Below are 24,273 nucleotides of genomic sequence, written 5' to 3'. Positions count from 1 at the left end.
TTGGTCAAAACCGCCATGTCCTAGGGATATATATTCATGGATTTCATGTGTTGAACATAAAATTAATGGGAATTTTACTTGTTATTGGGGAATTAAATGTTCTTGATTGATTGAACAACGAAATCCACCAAAATTAATCCCCCATGAATATTAATGATTTCACAGTTTACCATTGTTGACCCCATTTCTGAGACTTCTATGCAATACCTCTTCTAGTTAGCTAGAATCACCCTCAGACACAAGCGGCCCTGTTTCATTAGTTCTAATGCTAATGTTTTTGTTGCGACCAAGAAAGAGCGCCACTATATTTTATATGCTGTTTTAAATTAAGGTCATATTAGAATCGAAATAATTTATACCAAAACCGTGTTTTAACACTAATTATACAATCGGGCGGTAATATGTCGTACAAATAATTTCACTCGGGCTGCGCCCTCCTGAAATAATTACGTCTGACGTATAACCGCCCATGGTGCATAAATAGTGTTAAAACACTCTTGCTATAAATCATTTCCTAAATATCTTTAACCTGTCTTCTGTTTATTCCTAAGACAGGATCATATAATATGTGTATACATATATCAGTTTCATGACATGTATAAAGCAGGTACTGTTACTTATCTGTTAATTAGGTTCTTCTAACAAATGATTTATTACTTACCTGTGATAGTTGTTACACTTATACAAAGATTGTATAAATGCCTATTTTTTGGAGAGCACATACCCACTATTTGTGTCAAAGTGCCATTATGTTTTATATTTAAATTCAGTGGTTCACAATTTTGGGTTTGCTAACTGCTTTTTGTTATAAATATAGCAAATTAAAAAAAGTAATCAGCATTAGTTTGGCTATGATACAAAATAAAGTATTGAAATAATCATTGTACATCTGTTTCACAATATATTGTTTACATGATCTAATTAACAGGAAATTCCTAGCTGCAAAACAATCATAATTGCTTGAATGATTTACAAATTATCTCTGTTTAGCAATCCCCTATTTGTCAATAGCTACATATAAGGACACACTAAGCAGTAAACTTGAATTTTAAGCTCGACTTTTTTAAGCTTTTGTTTAAAAGGGGAGGGAAATTGTTTTGGACTTGTTTGTCTTCATGGATGTCTGTCATTAGATCAGAGAAAAAATATCTAAGGTGAATTCGTTAAACCTGACATGACTTTGCTTAGAGGTATTATCAAACTTGATCCAAGAAACAGATGAATGCCTTGATTTGTTAAAAAATGAAAATGTGTTATTATTCAAAATTGGCAAACAAGGGCCAATGTTAACTTTTTGCATGAAGGCACTTTACTCGCAAACCACTTCACCCAGGACCTTCAAACTTCACATGCTGATAGTACTTATTGAGTATACGACCCCTACTAACTTTGGGGTCACCACGTCAAAGTCAAGGTCACAGGGGCCAATGCTAACTTTTTGCATGAAGGGACTTTACTCGCAAACCACTGCACCCAGGACCTTCAAACTTCACATGCTAATAGTACTTATTGAGTACACGACCCCTATTGACTTTGGGATCACCACGTCAAAGGTCAAGGTCACCAGGTCAAAGGTCAAACCGCTGCGGGGGCATTTGTCACCATTAGTGACAGCTCTTGTTATACTGACTTTTCAGAGAAAAAGTAGAGGCACTGCTCTCACCCCAGCACTGGCATTGGTTAAAACTTTATAAAGTAAAATATCTCTGTTACTATCTATAAAAGCTATTTACTTGGAATTTAAAATACTTACTTACTATGAAAGTCTACAACACGAAAAACAACTCTGATTTAAATTTTGACAACATTATGGCCCTTTTTATTTTAGAAATTTTACTTTAAGTTTCTGATTAATTCAAATATATTTGCTACCATCAGAGCCTGTGGCCTTAATATTAAAATAACAAATAAACGCCAAAATGTACACGAGGAGAAACAATTCCCATAACTCAGATTCTAATTCTTACAAAGTTAGTTCAGTTTTTAACATAGAATTTCTTTGTAAAAGTTTTTATGTCCGATTTCTCTGTTTCTATTAACTTAACAAACTTAAGATAGTTTATTTAGTATCAAAGCTACACCGGCAGAAAGTATCCCAATAAATCTGATTTGAATTTTACAAAGTTATATATGCCCATTTTAAAGTTAGAATTTTTGGGTTAAATGTTTTGAGAAAGTCAAATATCTGTGTTACTTTAAAAACCTTTGGACTTCAAACTTAATAATTATTTACGAGTTAAGTCTACATGGGGACAAACAATACATATAACTCAGATTTAAATTTTGACAGAGCTGTGACCCTTTTAAACTTAGAATTGGTTGGTTAAAGTTTTATTCAATATTTACTGACAAAGTTGTTATTCAGAGTCATGCAGTGAGAAAAGTCCTGTGAGTTTGTTTGGTATGTTCCTTATAATTTTCCTGCTACTGCTTAGTGTGTCTTTATCTTAAAATTCTTAACAATATTTTTATTACTGGAATTGTCGGATGATAGCTTCTCTTACTGCATTTCCTGAACCAGTATTTCGTTGTGTAATGATTTCGTCATTCCCAAATACAACTGGCTGACATGTATTCTATAGGGGAATGTTTCTGTCAATGCACATGTTGTGCAGTCTCATACATGCAGAAATAACATTTGCACATTTCCCTGGGGTAAATTGCAAGCAACCACCAGTTTTATGAAGGCATCTGCAAATAAGTATTCCTCTTATAATGTTTATTTATGTGGGTTCAAATTTATATTAATGCAGGTTCTTCTGACAATGTAATGCTTAAAACATTCTTGCTAGCCTCCTTGGCAGAGTGGTTATGATCGTTTTGCCGCAACAATCACGTGAATTTGAAATTACACATAGCATATGAATGTTACAAGTGAGGAAGCAGAAGTCTTAAACTTTACCAAGCTGTATTTTTATAATTTGCTGGTCCATCTTTGCATTTGGGCAGTTCCATTTATAGTTAAAAGGGATGTTCACTGATAATATACTGACTGAATTGCGAACATTGCAGACAATGATAGGCAAAGGCAGTATCTCTTCCCGCCAGCAGGCTAAAGGTATTTGTGGTTCCACCCAAAATTTCTTAAAACAAACTCAATTATTATCTCTCCAAGATAATATGCTTACCATCTGCCACAGTAATTCGTATTCTGAAGTTGTACTGCCTTGGAATTATTTTGGTCCTCTTTCAAAATTGCAAACTTTTTTTAAAACTTCGGTTCACTTCTGTTACTTAGGTGAAAGGTTAAGGGCCGTCATTGCCCTCTTTATGAAAAAGATATAATGAGTTATAATTTACCTAAATCTTGATTTCAAGACACCAAATGTTCTTTCTACAATGATTCTCCCATTAAAGTGGGCACGACTGTATCTCATTTCAGCCTCTGTGACAGGGTTGAGCTTTGGCGTTATTAAATATTTTCTCAGTGGGTATCCACTATCACCCAGATGTCCAGAAATCTGTCCATTCTCTAAGTATTGCTGAAAAGGGAAACAATAGCTGATTGCATTTGTTTGAGGTCCTTCCTATTTTTTTTTTAAATATTTACTCTTCACTGATTTTAGGTGCGACTACAGTTTAACTAGTAAAAAATATCTAAAAAATGTCTAAAAGCATAAGAAACACTTTCAGAATGATTCATTGAAGTGATAAATATCCTGAATCAAGCTACTTTATTACACAAACGTGATACCAATTAAACTTTTTTTGTTATTTCTCATTGTTGGATTTAAAATCTTACATTTTAATAAATGAGCCGTGCTATGGGAAAACCAGCATAGTGCGTTTGCGACCAGCATAGCTACAGAACAGCCTGCACATCCATGCAGTCTGATTAGGATCTATGCTGTTCGCTTTCAAATACTAACCATGCGGATGTACAGGCTGGTCTGGATCCATGCTGGTCGCAAACGCACTATGATGGTTTTCTCATGGCAGGGCTCATTTAAATTTTATGTAGACCAATGTATCAACATTGAGAACAATAAATAACTTTTGCTAAAAGATCAAAAGTTAATAATGTTCCTTAATGTCGTAAATGTTCTTTAAAGGAATTTATGCATTGTTTTACATAATCTTCATGCACTACTAAACTTTCTATCAGGGCCTCACTACAACTTATAAAATAACTGTCAGTGTAAGCAATGAGAAACGTGTGGATATTGTATATTGAATACACAGAGATTTAAACAAATGTAGACCATATTTTGTCTGCCTGATCAGTTGTTAAAAAAGGATCTGATTTTCTTTCACTTTTGACCAATGTTTTATGTTGGCTTCAGTTTAGTGGTCAATTCAGAGTTGCTTCCCTTATATTTTTGGGGTATGTACCATCTCTACCACTTTGCCCCGCATGTACTTGATTCTATTGTATTGCACTTTAATTAGTAGGGTACCTGAAAAGGAATACATAGCCAGTAGTTCCTTCCTTTGTCAGTGATTTAGAGAGTCAAAATAAATTCCTCTGTAGTTACCTTTAAGCCGCAGCTGTCAAAGATTGAGGCATCATGCTGAGATCCTGGCCATTTTGTCACTATGTCAGTGAATCTGTAAATATGTTAAATTGTAAATTATAATGAAAATGACATTTTACTTTGGCATTTTATAAATAATCATAACAAGGATTGAATTTACTAAAAAAAGGTTCAGGCTAAGTTATTTCCGTTGTCTGCCATATGTCAACTTTTATTAAACCATTTTTGAGATAATTGTTTTCTCATATATTTATCTTTGTTTTGAATTTTCTTTGTTTTGAATTATTTTAGATTGACAATTCAAAGAATACTCACTTTTGGCGTCACACGGTAAAAGTTTTGCATATGTGTGCATATAGCTAGTATTTAAAGGCTTATAGCTTTTACACTTATTTCTCTTTTTTTCTAGGTCGGACAACAACTGTACTTGTCATATTCCATAACCCTGACATATATTTTTTGGCAGATTATGCGGTTTTGTGCATTAAAACATTTAAGATTTAACTTTTGTGTGCAGATAATTATTTCCAAAACTAATACAGATAGTGATTTTAGATTTCAGTTGTTCATTATACATTATGATAAGATCATGTTACTTTGCAAGCACACTGCCAGTTATTTTAACTGGTTGTATTATATGTGATGGGTTTTAAAAATCCAAGCACATTTTGTTATCATGTTATTATGACATTGCTGCCATTTTACACATCTTGTGGTATATATTCTATGAAGTCAGTTGACAGAATTGAAATTTTCTCTTGTAAACAAACAATACTTTTCCAAATTGTATTGAACTCTGTGTATGATTATGCTTCATTTCGCAAATTATAAACATTGCCATGTAAGTACATGTACAGTTTTGCTATACAATTTATAATATTTTATCAACACATTACGTTATTATTATTCACCTACATTTCTGAATGTTTTAGAAGCATATTTTGTATTTTCAAGCTCACCTGAACAAGACGTCTTCAGAGTGAGCTTTTGTGATTACATACTATCCGATGTCTGTCTGTCAACACTTTTCTTAACCTGACATCTCCTTTGTTACTATTTAGTGAAAGATTATGAACCTTGGCCTTCATGTACTTTCATTGGTATTCTTTCCAAATTGTTAAAACATTTCCATTTGGTTGGAGAATGGGCCACTGGAGCCTAATATGAATAGAATCCTAAAACAGGATTTTAACATAATACAAACACAGAAACACACAACCACACACACACACACACACACACACACACAAAAGTGACTTAAAAGTTTTACCTCATTTTTTGATCAACAACAGCTTGGACATTCAATGCATGGAACCCTTTCCTACAAACAAAAGTCTCCTCATGCTCTTTCGGAGCTAAGATTGGTATTAGAGTGCCATCAGTGGCACCCAATACATTTGGTATTTTACATTTTTTTTGTAAAAAGCAATCTTTATGTCGTTTATTTCTTCCGGGTTACTGGGAAACCTAAAGAATAGAATAAGATTTTAGACTTTGAAAAAATATTCAAAATGATAGCATGCACCATCTTTTTGTGTAGGTTAGAACTAGGAAATATGCTATAATCTTTTTGTATCCCCACAAAACGAACTTTGGGTGGGGTATATAGGAGTGAGCTTGTCTGTCTGTCTGTCTGTTACATTTATGTTTTCCGGATGATAACTCTTGAAAGGCTTGACAGATTTAAATAATTTTTGGTACACAGATGTAACATCATAAAATACAGGTCAAATTCGACCTTGGGGTCAGTAGGTCAAAGATCAAGCTCACAGTGACCCTGAACAGTTTAAAAGTTTGCCGACGATAAATAGAGAAGGCATGAACGTAGGATCATATATTTTGGTACACAGTTGTAACATCATAAAATGCAGGTCAAGTATGGCATTTAGGTCAGTAGGTCAAAGGTCAAGGTCACAGTGACTCGGAACAGTTAAATGATTTCCAGATGATAACTTGAGAATGCTTGGGTCAAGGATCATAATTTTTTGTACACAGGTGTATCATCATGAAGTGCAGGTTAAGGTTGACTTTAAAGTCAGTATATTTATTTATTTGTTGGATTTTAAGGTTTAGGAGTATATCACCAAAACACAGAAATATTTTATAAACGAACAACATCGTTACCAATATTTTACCTGACCATTACGTGTTCTGCCGTACTGTCCCGTACTTAAAATATTCTGAAAAAGTTGTCCCCCTTTGAAAATGAATGCCATTTGTAAAGAAATAAAAATAAACAATCGCTGAAAACTGTGTTCCACCTAGTTATGTGAAATTTCAACACTCGCACGCTATTACAGATGCATCAAAACTAACATGTGTAACAATTCCTTGAAAATGGTGAGTTTTTAAAAGCGCTTGACTGTCTGGAAGTGGGGCCTGTTTAAACAGTTCTTTTTCCGGAATTCAATGCTTATATCAGTATACTGACACTTGTTTTGTAGAGTAATATAAGTAATATACACACTATCATTACAAAAACAACAAAACAAGTGTCAGTATACTAATATAAACATTGAATTCCGAAAAAAAGGACTGCCTAAATGGGACCCACTTCCGAGCAGTCAAACGCCTTCAAAAACTCACCATTTTCAAAGAACTGTTACACATGTTAGTTTTGATTCATTTGCAATCGCATGCGAGTGTTGAAATTTCACATAATTAAGTGGAACACAGTTTTCAGCAATTGTTTATTTTTATTTCTTTACAAATGACATTCATTTTCAAAGGGGGACAACTTTTTCAGAATATTTTCAGTACGGTACAGTACGACAGAACATGTAATGGTTAAGTAAAATATTGGTAACGATGTTATTCGTTTATAAGATATTTCTGTGTTTTGGTGATATACTCCTAAACCTTAAGTCACACCGACACAATGTAGGTCATATGGCGACTTTCCAGCTTTAATGGTGGAGGAAGACCCCAGGTGCCCCTTCGGACATTATTTCAGGCCCGAGCGGGCACCTGAGTAGAACCACCGACCTTCCGCAAGCCAGCTGGATGGCTTCCTCACATGAAAGATTCTATGTCCCCGGCGGGGATTCGAACCCACAGCGGTGAGGGGCAAGTGATTTGAAGTCAGCGACTCTAACCACTCGGCCACGGAGGCCCCTTAAAGTCTGTAGGTCAAAGGGGAAGATCACAGTGACTCAGAACAGTTGAACGGTTTCCGGATGAAAACTTGAGAACGCTTTGGTCTAGGATCATAATTTTTTGTACAAGGGTTTAACTTGATAAAGTACAGGTCAAGTTCGACTTTAGGTTAGTACGTCAAAGGTCATGGTCACAACGACACAAAATAGTTTCACGGTTTCCAGATGATAATTTGAGAACACTTGAGCCTAGGATCATGAAAATTTATAGGGAGGTTGCTTATGACCAACAGATGACCCCTTTTAATTTTGCGGTCAAAGGGTCACAGGTCAAGCTCACGCTGACCCAGATCATTTAAAACTGTTTTAGGACAATGATTTCAGAACACTTAGGAATAGGATAACAAAACTTATTTTGGAGGTTCATCATGACCAGCAGATGACTCCAACTGGTTACGAGTTCCAAAGATCAGAGTGACCTGGAACACTGAAATTCTTTTCCGGACTATAACTTCAGAACGCTTAGGCCGAGGATCATGAAACTTCATAGGAATGTTGATCATGACATGCAGATGGCTTTGTATTGATTTTGAGGTCAGTAGGTCAAAGGTGAAGCAAGTTTGGCTTGACATTGGCTTAGTTCTGTGACAAGGCCATAATGTCGTGGGTATAAATTCGTCACTCCTGTGACAACTCTAATTGTTTTTACTTCAAGCAGACACAATGTAAATTTGTCTATGTTGACACATTCTCTATTTTGACAGTCAACATTCCACACTGATTGTATTTATATACCTCCACACCGATTGTTTTTACATACATGTATGGCTTTAACATTTAGTCCCCTAATGGTCGAACATCGGAGGGGACTATAGGAATGCACTCCATCTGTCTGCAAATTTGGATCTTGCAATTATTCAAAAACTTCTAAAGCTTGGTTCATAAAACAAGGTATGTGAATAGACTGCAGTATGTATTTCATGTATATGAGTTATAGGTCATGGTCACTTCTGAAGTTGAATGATAAAATTGTTTCTACTCCCTAACTTTTATATGGATTAATAGATTATTTTAAAATATCATCTATTTTTATGCCTCCACTTTGTGGGGGGTGGGTATAGATTTGCCGTCCGTCCTTCCGAGAATGTTGTGTCTCGCCTAGCTCCAAAAGTATTTGACGTAGAATCACAAAACTTTACAGGAATGTTAGTCAGTATGTGTAGTTGTGCACCTGGGGTTTCGCGTCAGGATTCATTCAATCATGTAGGAGTTATTGCCCCTGACTTTGTAAAATTGGTCATTTTAGTGTCGTGTCGTGCCTACCCCCAAAGTATTTGACGTAGAGTCACAAAACTTAAAAGAAATGTTGGTCAGCATGTGTAGTTATGCACCTGGGGGTTTTGCGTCCGGATTCATTCAATCTTGTAGGAGTTATGGCCCCTGACAAAGTAGATAATTGGTCATTTTAATGTTGTGTTGCACGTAGCTCCAAAATTATTTGACCTAGAGTCTCCAAAGTTTACAGGAATGTTGGTCAGCATGTGCAGTTGTGCACCTGGGGTTTCGTGTCAGGACTCATTCAGTCATGTAGGAGTTATGGCCCCTGACTAAGTTAAAAATTGGTCATTTTAATGTTGTGTAGTAGCTCTAAAAGTATTTGACCTACAGTCGCCAGTGTGCAGGAATGTTGGTCAGCATGTGCAGTTGTGCACCTGGGGTTTCGCATTCGGATTCATTCAGTATTGTAGGGGTTATGGCCCCTGACCTAGGAAACAAATTGTGTCCTTTGTCATGTAGTGGAGGCATCTGTGTCCCATGGACACATTTCTAGTATTCACTTAAATGTCAAGGTTGTCAAGGTCGCTGTTAAGGTCAAGTAAATATTTAGTCTCCTCTAATAACTTTAATATGCATTCTAACACGATCCGTAGCAGTTGCTATATAAACATATAGCGAAATCGCCTATACATGATTCTACGATAAAATATAGCTGTTCCATTCCACCCTACGATTGTAACATGACTGTCACCGGAGATTCTGCATGCAGACTAAATTAATACTCTACTTTTTCAGTGCTAAGTAGTAGTAATAAAAAGTACATCAAATTTTCTGAAACAAGCAATTTCTAAATGATGAATTTATTTGTTTATATTTTTACCGTAAGAAAATGTTTCATCCCGGTAAGTTTCAACTTCAACATCGGTGCATCTAGATCTATATCTAATTAAGATTTACTGAAAAATCCGTTTTATGCAACGCCTTCCATTCTAGGGGAGGTTTTTATAATAGCATATGACCAACCGAATGACGTATCGAGCTAAAATGTAGTCCTGTAAAATGCGAAGAATTTGCGTGGTTAGAATCGAAATAATAAATATGTTCCAATAATTTTATCAGTTAATAAAATATGGGCAGTCATTCGGATGCGAATATTAAATTACTCGTGCTACGCACTCGTGATTTAATTATTACGCATCCGAACTCCTGCCCATATTTTATTAACTGATATAATATAGAGACATATTCATTATTTCTTAATTAAAGGATTTTCATACCAACACAAATAAAAATGTTTCTGACGACTAGTCAGTATGTTGCATACCTGATGTATGCTTGGTGGTCAGAGGTGAATGTCATTATTGAAATTAAAGTAAAATTACTTTTTCTCCATTACCTTTTAAAATGCCTTAAATCATTTTTATAAACATTTTACTCTCACACACGGATGATATGTTGCATATGTTGCTTATCTTTCAGTTCCTTAACTATTGATTGTATGAAAGGTAATTTTTATAGCTACACAGAAGTATTCCCAATTATTACACTTTGTGTTGAACACATAACCAATGGTTGTCGGTCAAGGTCACTACTGAACCTCATATCTTTTGTATGCATTGATCTCTTATTTTAGTACTTAGTGTAAATGTCCCCCATGATGAGATTAGGTGTCACGTATATGGTCTATGTTTGTAGATCAAGGTCACTTTTATAATTTCATTAAAGATAAAGTAGTTTTTGTTTTTTATTTTCAAATTGCCTTAAGCAATTTTAGTCATAACACTGTTGCAAACAACCAAAAGGGAGAAACAGTACCAAACTTTTTCACCTATAGGGTATTGTATTACCACTGCAATTCTTGGTCATTTCTTCTTGTTGAATTGCTAATAGTTAAAATGTTTCTTAAAATATATATATATATATATACACATTTGTATATTGTATTGTCCACGTCTACTACATGAAATGCTTGTCTTTAGCATCATAATGCTACCTAATTAGGCCAGTGCTGAAGGGTTTTGATAAACATGTGCTATAAAGATGCTGCCCTGCAAGTGTCAGACAGATTGCCAGAAAAATAAAACAAGAATTATGCCTCTTTTTACTCTGTGACTATATTACATGAATATGGTTTTTATTCCTTCTCTCAGATGTCTTTTGTCCTATAACAGACATCGCAATGTTGTATATTACACACATACTATTTATATACTTACGCTTTGTTAAATACACGCTTGTTTGAGATAGAAAATTTGGGACATTTTTGCCTGTAGGCATTTACTTGTAAAAGTGTTTTCAAAATCTTCACATCATGGAGTATTCATATCTCTTGACCATATAGCAAAATAAATCCCGTTTTCAAGTTAAAAATACTGTTTTATATGTTAGTGTAAGGGGCTTCAAAAAGCAAAGCCACACTACAGGTTTTCTACCTTGTGAATAACACAGATTTATGAAAAACATAGCTGTGATTTCCAAATATGTCTGATGCTATCACTTCTGTTACATAAAAAAAAACAGTAATGATAAATGCTGTAAAAGAACATTATCATTACAACTGCCATTGCATTCATTACTTCAAAATGTTATTATCACAGAAAATAAATTAATTACCTGGTTTTATGATAAATTGTTTCAGGAATGGCTGTAAGGCATATATAACAGAACATGAAAAACATGTTTATTGTACACACATTTTTTAGCTCGACTACAAAGTATATGGAGAGCCTCACCCTGACATCGGAGCTTTTATCGTGTCCCCATCTTGGCTAAAGATGTTTTACTTTTTACACTTTCACTGGTGAGCTTTTGTGACCGGTCAATGTCCGTCGTCCGTGATGCGTCGTCCGTCAACATTTTCTAAAAAAATCTTCTTGAAAACCACTGGGCAGAATTACACCAAACTTAACATGAATGATCCTTGGGTGGGCCCCTTTCAAACTGTTTAAAGAATTTCATTTCAGGCAGAACTCTGGTTGCCATGGAAACCGAAAGGAAAAACTTTAAAACTCTTCTTGTCCCAAACTGCAAGGCATAGGGCCTTGATATTTGGCATATGACATCATCTAATGATCCTCTATGAAGATTGTTAAAATTGTGCCCCTGGGATTAAAAGAGGCCCCCGGTGGTCCCGAGTTTTACATAGACTTATAATATTATAGGAAAAAAAATAAAAATCTCCTTGTCTGAAATTACAAGACCTAGGCCTTTGGTATTTTGTATGTAACATTGCCTTGTGGTCCTATATGAAGATTGTTCAAATTGTGCTCCTGGGATGAAAAGAGCCCCAGGGGTCCCAAGTTTTACATACACTTATATATGTGAAAACTTAAATAATTTTTTTGTCTGAAACTGCAAGGCCTAGGCTTTTGATATTTGGTGTGTAGCATTGCCTAATGGAACTCTAACAGAATTGTTCAAATTATGCCCCTGGGGTGAAAAGAGGCCGCGCCCTGGGGGTTACTTGTTATATGAGTTATATAGGAAAAATACTTAAAAAATCATCAGATCATATTTCCTACACTGTTTAATTATATATACCTGATCAATGTATCCAAGTGATTACGGGTCACCTTACTGTGACCTTGACCTACTGACCGACTTTCTTGTTTTTTAAGATACAGCCTTGAAATTTGGATAACATGTACAGTTTTGCATACCGATCTTAAAACTGACTTTAGTGATCCTCAATGTGACCTATTGACCTACTTTCTAATATTTTAGCATCAGTTTGCCATTTCAAACATGTCACTTATATTACTCAGGCAAGTGATTGAGGATCACTCTTAACTCTCTTGTATGGTCCTTATCTTTTAAGTTCTTGATGTATTTCCAGTAAGTTCATTCCTCATCATCAGCCACTATATCTGCCATAACTCTCACACCAGTATTTCAGGAATTATTTTCCCTTTTTGCCTAGAATTTCGGGTTAAACTTTTTGTGCACTTTCACCCAATCACAATTATTACTAACTTGATTTTATTCAAACTGAAAGTAGTTGTTCCCCATTATCTCCCACATCATAGGATACAAGCTCCATTACTCTGGAACCAATATATCATGAGTTGTCTTCCCTTTTTCCTTTCATGTTAAAGTTTTGATTCACTCTATCTCATTTATTACTAAATGGATTTCATTCAAACTTAACATAATTGTTCCACTTTATCACCCACATCATACGACACAAGATGCATAACTCTAGTAGCAATTTTTCATTAATAAAGCCCTCTTTTACTTTGAATTGAAGGCAAATGTTGATGCATTTTCATAATTAATTAATATCTCAGTTGCTACTGAATGGATTTGATTCATTAACTTGAGGTGTGGGGCCTCCGTGGCCGAGTGGTTAGAGTCGTTGACTTCAAACCATTTGCCCCTCATCGATGTGGGTTCGAAACCTCATTTGAGGCGTAGAATTCTTCACGTGAGGAAGCCATCCAGCTGGCTTACGGAAGGTCGGTGGTTCTACCCAGATGCCCGCTCGTGATGAAATTATGTACGGAGGGGCACCTGGGGTCTTCCTCCACCATTAAAGCTGGAAAGTCGCCATATGACCTAAAATTGTGTCGGTGCGACTTTAAACCCAACAAAATAAATAAATTAACTTGAGGTAAATGTTCGTCATTATAACCAACATTATATGACACAAGATTCATAACTCTTGGACCAATATTTTATAAATTATGCTCTATTTTGCTTAGAATTATACTGGTATGCTTATTTATTGTTTTCATATACACTTTATCTCTCTCATTTCATACTTAATTTTTTTTTTTGACACAGACTCAGCTATTGTGCAGTATCTTCATCCACCGTTGCAGTCATTAAATACTCCTGTCACAGCTGCAGCATCCTCAGTTTCACTATCCAGCATCAAAATAGTCCAGCGTGCTTTCTCCTCTGACAGCTCTTTTTCAGTCTGCAAACATTTCCGCTTTTCAAACGATAGCATTACTGCTGGTTTACTCGATCTGTACATGCGTTGCCATTTTTTTGGTGTGTGATAGCCTACATTTATAGACAAACTTTATTGGGAGAAAACCTGAAGGTGTGATTGGCCAATAAAAACAAAAAAAAAAAAGAATGAAATCATTACCTGATGTTATCAAGTTTGTTGTTCACAGCATTGATGAACCTTTCAAATGATGTGGAAACACATGCTTTGCTCAGTCCATGAAGATCCCCAACATCAGAAAACATATCTCCTTTTGCTAGGAATCGCAGCCCAATAAGAACCTGAATGAAAGATATGGTGAAATTTATAAATTACGATTCATTATTTTTTTTTTAAATCAGTAAGTATGTAAATGATAAGAACATTATATCCCCTAACAAGAGATGGTAGACCCTTCTGCAAGCAAGTTAATAACTGTAAAGGGTTTTCAAGAAGTCATTATGGCCTTGACAAAGAACCTTCCCAACCCAAAGATAAAATGATCATTGACCTGAAAAAAATAACATATCAAGTATGAATTTTGTGACAATGAGCATTATCAAGTTATTGCTTATACACATAACAGCCTACAGACATATGGGTCAAACTTTTTCAAATGACTGCAGCCGTATATACATTGTAGGCAGGTAAATTGAAAACACAATCAGATGAAAGAAAGTTGAAAATTATTGAGGTATCTGAAAATGATGTTATAAAGAGCTAACGGCAGAGAGTTGTTATGGTGATACAATACGGTTATTGTAATAGAAGGTTGGTAGGAATCTGAAAATGATGTTGTAAAGAGGTAACGGCAGAGATTTGTCATGATGATCAAAAGGGTTATTGAAAAAAAGAAGTTTGTAGGAATCTGAAAATGAGTTATAAAGAGCAAAAAGGGTAAGATATTATCTGAAAAAATGGTTATTGTTAAAAAATTGTTCTGTTCTGTGATACTTTTTTCGGGGGAAAAAGGGGGATTTTGCCTAAGATTCCAACATGGCAAAAAGCCCCATTGGATTTCCCCTTTGCAAAATCAACAAGCCCCCAAATACAAAACCAGACAAACCTTCTTTTTGTAATTTTTTTTTATAAATTCTCTTTTTGTTGTTGTTTGTTAAGAAACATAATCTTTAAGTTTTTGTATGTCAAAATAGAAATGAAAAATTTAAAAAAAAAATTCACATTTTTAGTACGGGTTTTACAGGAATTATTGCAAAAGGAAAAACCATACAGGCCCCCAGACACTCGGGCCTGTTCCTAAATAAAAAAAATACAAAAAGTATAAGGGGGAGGGATTTGCCGTTCAACATGGTTTTATTTTTGCATGGAACCCTCATTTTTCATACAATTTTCTTAAAGAAAAATAAAGGAAAACCACTTTTCCCTCAGAAAGAAGAAATGTGTTAGTTTCACAGGGGGGGGGAGGGGGGGGAGAGGGATAACGACAACGGGCCCGCGCGGGGTTGCAAAATGCGCATGCGTCAATTTTATTTTTATAGATGCGGAAATTAAAACTTTTTTATACATATTTTTTAAAATTTCCAATTGTGAGTACCCTACCGTACAATATGACTTGTGGTTTAAAACGTTAGTAAAATACAACAAAATGATTAAAGCCTGACTTGTCTCTTTTTTTTCCCGTTTAATTTTGGCCTTTGAAAACTATCAAGGGGACCCTGCGGAGAAATAACGATGTAGTAGTTTATTTAACGGAACTGGTTAGTGCAATTTGAATTCGTAAATTTTTTTTTTTATATCCCCGGTTTACACTTAACCATGGAACTGCAAGTTTAATGCAATTTTTTCAAAAAAATTAAATTTTTTAAAAAAAAGAAAGTTTTGAGGAAAGGGTTTTCAAATATTAAAAAGAAAGCAAGTAGACAAACCTACAAATAAACAAAAATCGCCAGCAGAACATTTAAATAATTTTCAATAAAAAAAAATTGCAACAAAATTCCCTGAAACTTAGTGTTTTCCTTTTGTAGCTCTTTGCTTTAAATTAAAAAATTTTTTTAGTTAGAATGCCTTTAAAGGGGGCAAAACGCATGTATTCCAAAAACCTATTTGATGTTTTTTGTTTTAAAATTCTAATCTTACAATTTTTTAGATTTTTAGCCTTTAAATTTCAAGTAAATGCCCTATATAATAACGAAAAAAGAATGCCGTGCTCAAAAAAATTCAAACTATGTTTAAATGGTAAAATGTGTAAGGGACCGGGTTTGCTCTGTCAAAAGAGTTCGTCCCTAAGCGAAAGGCCCCGGGTTCGGTCCTGGTTACGCGTAAGTTTTTCACCCAGGGAATATCCCTCATGGAGCGCCTTAAGTCATTTAGAGGCAAAAAATACGGTATCAAAAGTTTATTTTTTGGGCAAAATACATTGAAAATGGCTGCTTTAATATTTGCTTATATGAAGATAAGTATCCAATTCTTTTCGGCACGCACCGTTTTTAATATTAATGCTAATCGAAGGTATACACAAAAGTTAACTGTGGGGAAATTTGATCATATTTCATCTTTTTTTTACAAACGTTATTTGACGTTTTGAAATTACTTTAGCCATGCACCCCCCTGTTGTCATGGTGGGGGAAACAAATCGTTTTATAAAAAAGTAAAAGGCTCCCAATGATGTCATGGTCCGGAACCAACAGCTAAAGTGGTCTGTACAAGTTATAATAAAACCCGGCCCCACTGTTGTCAGGGGTTTGTAACAACCTAGGGCAGTGAGTAAAAAATACTAAGATAACAAGGCTCAACTTTTCATGGTTGGTAACAAAGATAGGCAAAGGGGTGAAAGTACTTAGATAAAAGGCCCCCTTTTTCATGGTTGGTAAAACAGATAAGCATGGTTTTGTATAATATATAGAAAAAAAGGGCCTCAACTGTTGTCATGTTGTGAAAAAAAGCCTAGAGCGGTCGTATAGTACATAGATACCAAGACCCCAAAAGTTTCTTTTGGTTGGTTACAACAGCTAAGGGGCATGGGGCTTTTCAGTACAAAAGATAAACCTGCTCCGGCGTGTCTTTTCCCCCTTTTTGGTTTGAAAAAAATACTATAGATAACAAGGCCCCCAAATGTTGTCTGGTTTTTACAACACTAGACTGATCTGAACTGTACTAAAAATAACCAGCCCCAAATGCTTTCATGATTGTGTTACATCAGCTGGAACATTGTGTTAAACAGTACTTTAGATAACCGCCCAAACTTTTGTCAGGGGGGTGTTTCGCAGCTACTCATGGTCTGATCAGTATTTAGAACCGACCCCAATTTTTGTCATGGTTGTGTTAAAAGGTACAGCAGGTCACAACATTCTTTAGATAACCAACCCCCCCAATGTTTCATGGTTTGTTACAAAGTCACAAGGTCTTACAGTACTATAGATAATCAACCCCAATGTTGTCAATTGGGGTAAAAACAGAGGGGATGGGCTGTACAGTACTTAGTAAACAGGCTCTGATGTGGGATTGCCGGTAACAATACCCCAAAATAAATTTGTATTTTTTACTAAAAAGATAACCTGGCCCCAAACCCTTTTTCATGGTTGGTTTCACCCGCGAACTGGTCTGTATCATTCAATAGAAAACCTGCTCCCCATGTTTTTATTGTCCGGTCCCCAAAAGAGAGCTAGTCAAAAATCTTAAAAATAGATACACATGCGCGGCTTTGTTTCATTGACCCGGTAAAAACAGCTAGAGCAGCTCTGTACATGCATGATAACCCGACCCCAAATGGGGGTATTGGGTTTGTTCAACAGCGGGGTATGGTATAAATCAGTAAAAAGATAAACATGCCCCCGGTTGTTGTCATGGGCCCCGGTAGAAACCCTGAGCATGGCTGTACAGTGCAAAAGATAAAATCTCCGGCTTTTGTCATGGACCGGTACCAAAGATGGAGCTGGTCTGTATTATTACTATAAATCACAGTCCCAACTGTTTCAGGTTTGTAAAAACACCTGGAGCAGGTCGATTAGTACTAAGATTAACTGCTCCGGCTGTTGTCATGGTCCCTTACAACAGTACGCGGCTTATCGGGAAAGTAAAAAGGGCCCCAAAAAATTCTCATGGTTGTGTAAAAACAGCTAGCTGTTTTTTTTATGTAGATACCAAAAGACACAAATTTTTTAAAGGGTTTTTTACAACAGTAGGCATGGGGCTGTATCAGTCAAAGATAACCGCCAGGGTGTTTTCTTGTCCCCAGCAAAAAGCCCGGGAAAGTTTTATCATTCCCTAATAAATATCTTCGGCTTTTGTCTTTTCCCTAACACCACTAGAGCTGGTCTGTATCAGTACTAAAAATTTAAAAAGTAAACAGGTCTGCACATTATTTTGAAACCAGCCCCAAAAGTTTCATGTTTTTTAAACGCGAGCATTGTCTCAATTACTACAGAAAAACCAGACCCCCCGCTGTTCCCCCGGGGGGGAACAACATTAGGCAGTTCTGTAAACTCTAATAAAAATGCTCTGACGTGGCAGGTCTGCTACCAACACTGGACTAAATCGTACAGTTCAATGATAACCTGGCCCTAAGATTTTGGTTGGTAAAACAGGTAGGCATGGTCTGTATTAGATAAAAAAAAAACAGGCCCCAAAAAGTGCCAAGGTTGCGTTACAACAGCTGGCATATATTTATCATACATACATACCCTGCTCCGGGTGTTGTTATGATCCCCGGGAAAAACAGCTGGAGCATGGTCCCGATCAACTATAGATGAACGTGCTCCCCTGTTGTCAGGTCCCGGAAAAAACCCCCAGGGGCATGGTCTAATCAGTGCAAAAGGATAAAATTTCTCCGGGTTGTCAGGATCGGTAACAAAAGAAAAGGGGCATGGTCTGTATTATACTATGAATAAACAGGCCCCCCAAATGTTTCATGGTTTTGTAACAACACGGGGCATGGGCTGATCATACTATAGATAACATCTCCGGGTGTTGTCAGGTCCGGTTTCAACAGACAGCAGGTCTGTATCAAATGTAGATAACAGGCCCAAACTATTCCTGGATGTGTGACCCACACCCAGAGCAGGATCAGAAAGTATTAAATTAACCAGGCCCTCTTTTTTCGTGTTACTTAGCTGGAGTATTTTTGTATCAACTTTTTAACCAAAGCCAAACGTTTTTTCAGGTTGTTTACAAAGCTACATCATGGTCGCACAGTACTTTTAGAACCCCCCCAATTATTGTCATGGGTTTTCAAAGGGACAGCATTCTGCAACAATACTTTAGATAACCAACCCCCAATTTGTCAGGTTTGTGTTACAAAAACACAGCAGACGTTCAGTTTATAGATAATCAGACCCAAAGTTTTCATATTTTGGGAAAAACAGTTTTGGGGAGATTGTAGAGTAAAGGAAAAAAGGTTATGTGGCCTGGTCCGGTAACTATAGCGAGAAAATCGATTTTACTAACGAAAAACCCGGGCCAAAAGTTGTCTGGTTGGTTACAACACTAGAGCATGGTCCTTTTTTTGTATATGTAAAAAGGGGTACGGTGTTTCTGGGTTTGCCAACAAAAGCACCTGGTTGCATCAGTTCTGAATGACCCAAATCCCAAAAATTTCATAGTTTTGGGAACAACGCTAGAACATGGTCTTTAAAACAGTGCAAAAGATAAAAAAAGCTCCGGGGTTGACATGGACCGGAACAAAAGATGGGCATGGTTTGTTTTAAAACATAAAAAACACGCCCCAAGTTTTCATGGATGGTAAAACACCTGGACTGGGCGATTAGTACATAGATGACATGGGCTGTTGTCAGGCCCGGGACAAAAGCTAAAGCATGGTCTGTACGTTTATAGTAATCAGACCCCCCTGTTGTCATATTGTGTAACAACAGTTTTGGGGGGGTCTGGCAGTAATTAAACAGGGTCAAAATTTGGCCCGGCCTAAAAAAAGCCGGGGAAAAAACTTATTTTTATAACAAAAACCCGGCCCCAATTTGGTCTTTTGTGTTACAACACTAAAAATGGGCTGTATCAGTACTATAGATAAAAAGGCCCCCAAATGTTTTCATGTTTTTCAACACTGAGCATGGTCTTATCATACAATAAAAAACCTGCTCCGCGTTGTTATGTCCGAAAGCAAAAGTTGAGCATAGCTATACATTTCAAAAGATAAAAAAATTTTGGGCGTTTTCGTTCACCCCGGAACAACAGCTAGAGCAGGTCTAAACAGTACTAAATTAAAAAGGCCCCCAAATGTTTTCATGGTTGTGTTACAAAAATGGAGATGATAAATCGTACAGGTTAAAAAAGCTCCAGCTGTTGTCATGATTTCGTTATAAAAAAAGAGCATGGTTTGTATCATACTTACAATGTAAAACAAGGGCCAACTTTTCATGGTTGTGTTACAACGGCTAAAGCTGATCTGTATCTGTACTAAATAAAAACCCGCCCCAAACCAGGCCCCAACTGCTTTCATGGGGTGTTCAACAGCTGGAGATTTTCCCTTAAAAATTTCTTTAGATAAACATGCCCAAAAATTTTGTTTGGTTTTTTTGCAAGAGCTACCATGGTCTGTATCAATACTTAGAACCCGGCCCCCGTTGTCATGGTTGTTTTAAAAAAAACGGAGCTTTCTGTAAACAGTACTTTAGATAACAAAGGGCCCCAACTATTGCCATGGTTGGTGATAACCCTATAAATGGCTTTCATTGTCTAGATACCGGCCCCAATTTGTCAGGTTTGTTCAACAGTGGACATTTTCTTATTGTCATAGAAACCAGACTCCCCCTGTTGCAGGTTGGTTTAACAAAATTTTGGGAAGTTCGTATAATTCTATAGGTAACCTGCTCTGGCTTTGGGCTGGTCGGACCGGGGCGGGCTTTTTGTAACGTACTAATGAAACCGGCCCCAATGATGTATGGGTTTTGTAAGAAAAAGGTAGAGCAGGTCGATTAGTACTATAGATAAACAGGGCCCCCAACAATTGTCAAGGTTGCGTTACAAAACTTTGGGTCAGAACATCGTACTATGAAAAACATTTCCCGGGTGTTGTATGATCCGGAAACAAACGCTGGGGATGGTTTTGTTCGTACAAGATAACAGCCCGGCTGTTGCATGGGCCGGTTAAACACTACAGCATGGTCTGTATTTACTGTAGATACCCCAACCCAAAAAGCTAGGGATGGGTTTTTATAGCATAAAGTAACCAGGGCCCCAAATGTTTTTTGGTTTTTTTTACAACAGCTGGAGCATCTTCGACCGTACATAGAAACAAGGCCCCCAAATGTTTTCTGGGTTTGCAAAAACAGTGGGGAGGGTTTGATCACTTCTTTAATATCAAGGCCCCAACGGTTTCATGGTTGTGTAAAAACATAAAAGATACGATGTGGGTTCGAGCCCAACGGGGGGTTTAATTTCTCATGTTTTGGAAACCCCAAGCTGGTTACGGAAGGCGGTGGTTTTTCCCAGGTCCCCGCCGTGTGAATAAAAGCACGGGGGGCCCCTTGGGGCTTCCCCCACCATCAAAGCTGGGAAAAACGCCTAGCCTATATTGTTGGTGCGACTTAAACCCCAAAAAAATAAGTAAAAAAAGTAAGAGATGATCTGATCCCGACATAGGTTAAAAGCCTACTGTTGCTGGCCCGGAACCATAGACGGCAGGCTTACTTGCTTTTGATAAACCCCCCCAAATGTTTTTCATGGTTGGTAAGAAAGGTAAGCAGGCGAAATTTTTTTCAATAATAAAAAAGGCCCCAACAATTCAAGGTTTCGTTTCAACAGAGGTTGTACATACTAAAACCCAATGTGTATGGCCGGGAACAACACTACAGATGCTGTTCATACTGTAGATAACCCGGTCCCAACTATTTTGTGGTTTGAAAAAAAGAGCTGGTTTTTATCGTACAAAAACCTGCCCGCCTGTTGTCAGGTCCGGTAGCAACAGCAAAAGCGTTTTTGTACATACAAAAAAAAATGCTACCCTGTTGTCATTGACCGGGGAAAAACAGATAGAGCATGGTTCCCTTAGTCAAAAAATAACCAGGGGCCCCAAATTTTTGTCGGGTTTTATAACAACCAAGCATGGTTTTACCAGGACTATAGCCAACCAGGGGCCCAAAAGTTATTTTGGTTGTGTTTCAACAGCTAGAGAATCGTCATATTTAGTACTATAGATAAACAGGCCGCAAGTGTTGTCATGTTTGGTAACAACAGAGCTAGAGAACGGTCTGTATCAGTACTATATAATTCTCAGGACCCAACTATTCCTCGTGTTGTTTAAACAACACTTAGATCATTGTTTGTATCATACTATAATAAAACATGCTCAGGACTGTTGTCAAGGTCCATACCAACATCCGGAGCATCTGTTTACAGTACTAAAGATAATTTAGGCACCAACTGTTGTCATGGATGTGTTTACAACAGTTGGAGCATTGTCTGTATCAGAATCCATACCATCTGCAGATGCTTAATTTTACCGAGAATCCAATTTAAAATGTCGGAGCATGTTTATCTCTATAGTACTCATATTCATCGTGATCCAGCAGTTGTATCGAACCCATCAACAGCCGAACATGGTCATCTGTAATACTGATATATTACCATGCTTTTCCTGTGATCCCAAACCAAGAACAACGTTAGGTCATGGCTAATCTATATACCACAAAATATACTAAGCTCCCACTGTTATTGATCAACAACAACGATCAGAAAATGATTATCTGTAATACGAATATACCCATGCTCTTCCTGTGATTACCAAACCATGACAACATTTTAGGCATGGTTAATCTATAGTACACATATTTACTACTGGCCCCCACTGTTATTGAACCAACAAGAAAAAGACAGAAAATGGTCATCTGTAATACTGATATATCCATGCTTTTCGCTGTTGTAACGCAAACCATGACAACAGTTGGGGCATGGTTATCTATATACCCTTATTTACTATTGCTCCCACGTTTATCGAACCACAAAACATGCGGGGGGGATAACATGGTCATCTGTAATACTGATATATACCATTGCTATTCCTGTTGTTACCAAACCATGAACCAACAGTTAGGGCATGGTTATCTATAGTACTCATATTCATCGTGATCCAGCAGTGTAATCCGAACCACATCAACAGCCAGAACTGGTCATCAGTAATACTGATATATACCATGCTCATCCTTTTGATACCAAACAATGACTACACCAGTAGGGCAATTGTTATCTATAGTACACTATCCTACAATGCCCACTCACCACTGTTTATTGAACCACAACAACAGACAGAAAATGGTCATCTGTAATACTGATATATACCATGCTCTTTCTGTTGTTACCAAACCATGACAACAGTTTAGGCATAGGGTTATCTATATACTACTATTTACCATGCTCCCACAGATGTTTACTCCGAACCCAACAACAGTCAGAACATGGTCCAATCTGTAATACTGGATAATACCATCTCTTCCTGTTGTTACCAAAAATTGACAACAGTTTGAGCATGGTTTATCTATATAACTCATATTTTCCAGACACCCACTGTAGTTACTGAACCACAGAAACCGCCAGACCTGTTAATCTGTAAAACAGATATATACCATGCTCTTCCTTGTTGATACCAAACTCATGACAACACTTAGGGCATGGATATCTATAGAACACATATTTACTATGCTCCCACTGTTATTGAACAACAACAACAGTCAGAACATGGTTATTCTTAATACTGATATATACCATGCCTTTTCCTGATGATACCAAACCATGACACAGATTAGGGCATGGTATCTAATTTACATACATATTTACACTATGCTCCCACTTATTGAACCACAACAACAGTCAGAAATGGGACATCAGTAATACTGATAAATCCCATGCTCCTTACTGTTGATACCTAAACCATGACAACAGTTAGGCCATGTTATCTATAGTAACCTATTTACTATCTCCCACTGTATTGAACCACAACACAGACAGAAAATGGTTATCTGTAATACTGATATATACCATGCTTTTCCTGTTGTTACCAAACCATGAACCAGTAGGGCATGGTTATCTATAGTACTCATATTCCATCGTGATCCAGCAGTTGGTAATCGAACCACATCAACAGGCCAGAACATGGTCATCTGTATTACTGATTAAAACAATGCTCTTTCCCAGTTGATACCAAACTAGACAACATTAGGGCATGTTATCTATAGTATACATATTTACTATCTCCCCTGTATATTGAACAACAACAACAGTCAAGAAAATGGATTATCTGTTATATACTGATATCTACCATGCTCTTCCTTTGATAAACCAAACCATGACAACAGTTTAGGGCATGTTATCTAAATTACACATATTAACTATGCTCCCACTGTATCGAACCACAACAACAGTCAGCACATGGTCATCTGAAATACTGATATATCCATGCCTTTTTTCCTGTTTTACCAAACCATGACAACAGTGTGGGGCAATGGGTTATTCTATAATACTACTAATTACTCATGCTCCCACTGTTGTTTACTGAACCACAACAACCGTCAGAACATGTCATCTG

The 24,273-nt window shown here is 36.7% G+C and overlaps 1 protein-coding gene across 1 annotated transcript; it reads right to left on the bottom strand.

Moving 5' to 3' along the window:
* Positions 1-2,385: 2,385 nt before the first annotated feature.
* LOC128549673 (putative nuclease HARBI1) lies at positions 2,386-23,239 on the bottom strand. Its single transcript, XM_053526919.1, has 6 exons — positions 23,102-23,239; positions 13,944-14,083; positions 5,746-5,922; positions 4,476-4,548; positions 3,301-3,482; positions 2,386-2,691 (listed from the first exon to the last, which is right to left on the bottom strand). The coding sequence occupies exons 1-6, from the start codon at positions 23,237-23,239 to the stop codon at positions 2,577-2,579; spliced, it is 825 nt and encodes a 274-aa protein (XP_053382894.1). The 3' UTR covers positions 2,386-2,576.
* Positions 23,240-24,273: the final 1,034 nt, after the last annotated feature.

The sequence above is a fragment of the Mercenaria mercenaria genome, chromosome 2 (assembly GCF_021730395.1).
Source record: "Mercenaria mercenaria strain notata chromosome 2, MADL_Memer_1, whole genome shotgun sequence".
In the NCBI taxonomy this organism is placed as follows: domain Eukaryota; kingdom Metazoa; phylum Mollusca; class Bivalvia; order Venerida; family Veneridae; genus Mercenaria; species Mercenaria mercenaria.
The sequence above is the reverse complement of the archived record's forward strand: the minus strand, read 5'-3'. Positions and strand labels throughout refer to the sequence as shown.

Excerpts from the sequence above, each read along its gene's own strand:
- LOC128549673 (XM_053526919.1), bottom strand. The coding sequence starts at position 23,239 with ATGAGTTATATAGATAAACCATGCTCAAACTGTTGTCAATTTTTGGTA. Across the intron at positions 14,084-23,101 it reads TAAACATCTGTGGGAGCATG|GTTCTTATTGGGCTGCGATT; the intron begins GTAAATAGTAGT and ends TCTTTCATTCAG. Across the intron at positions 5,923-13,943 it reads AACAAACTTGATAACATCAG|AAATAAACGACATAAAGATT; the intron begins GTAATGATTTCA and ends GTAACCCGGAAG.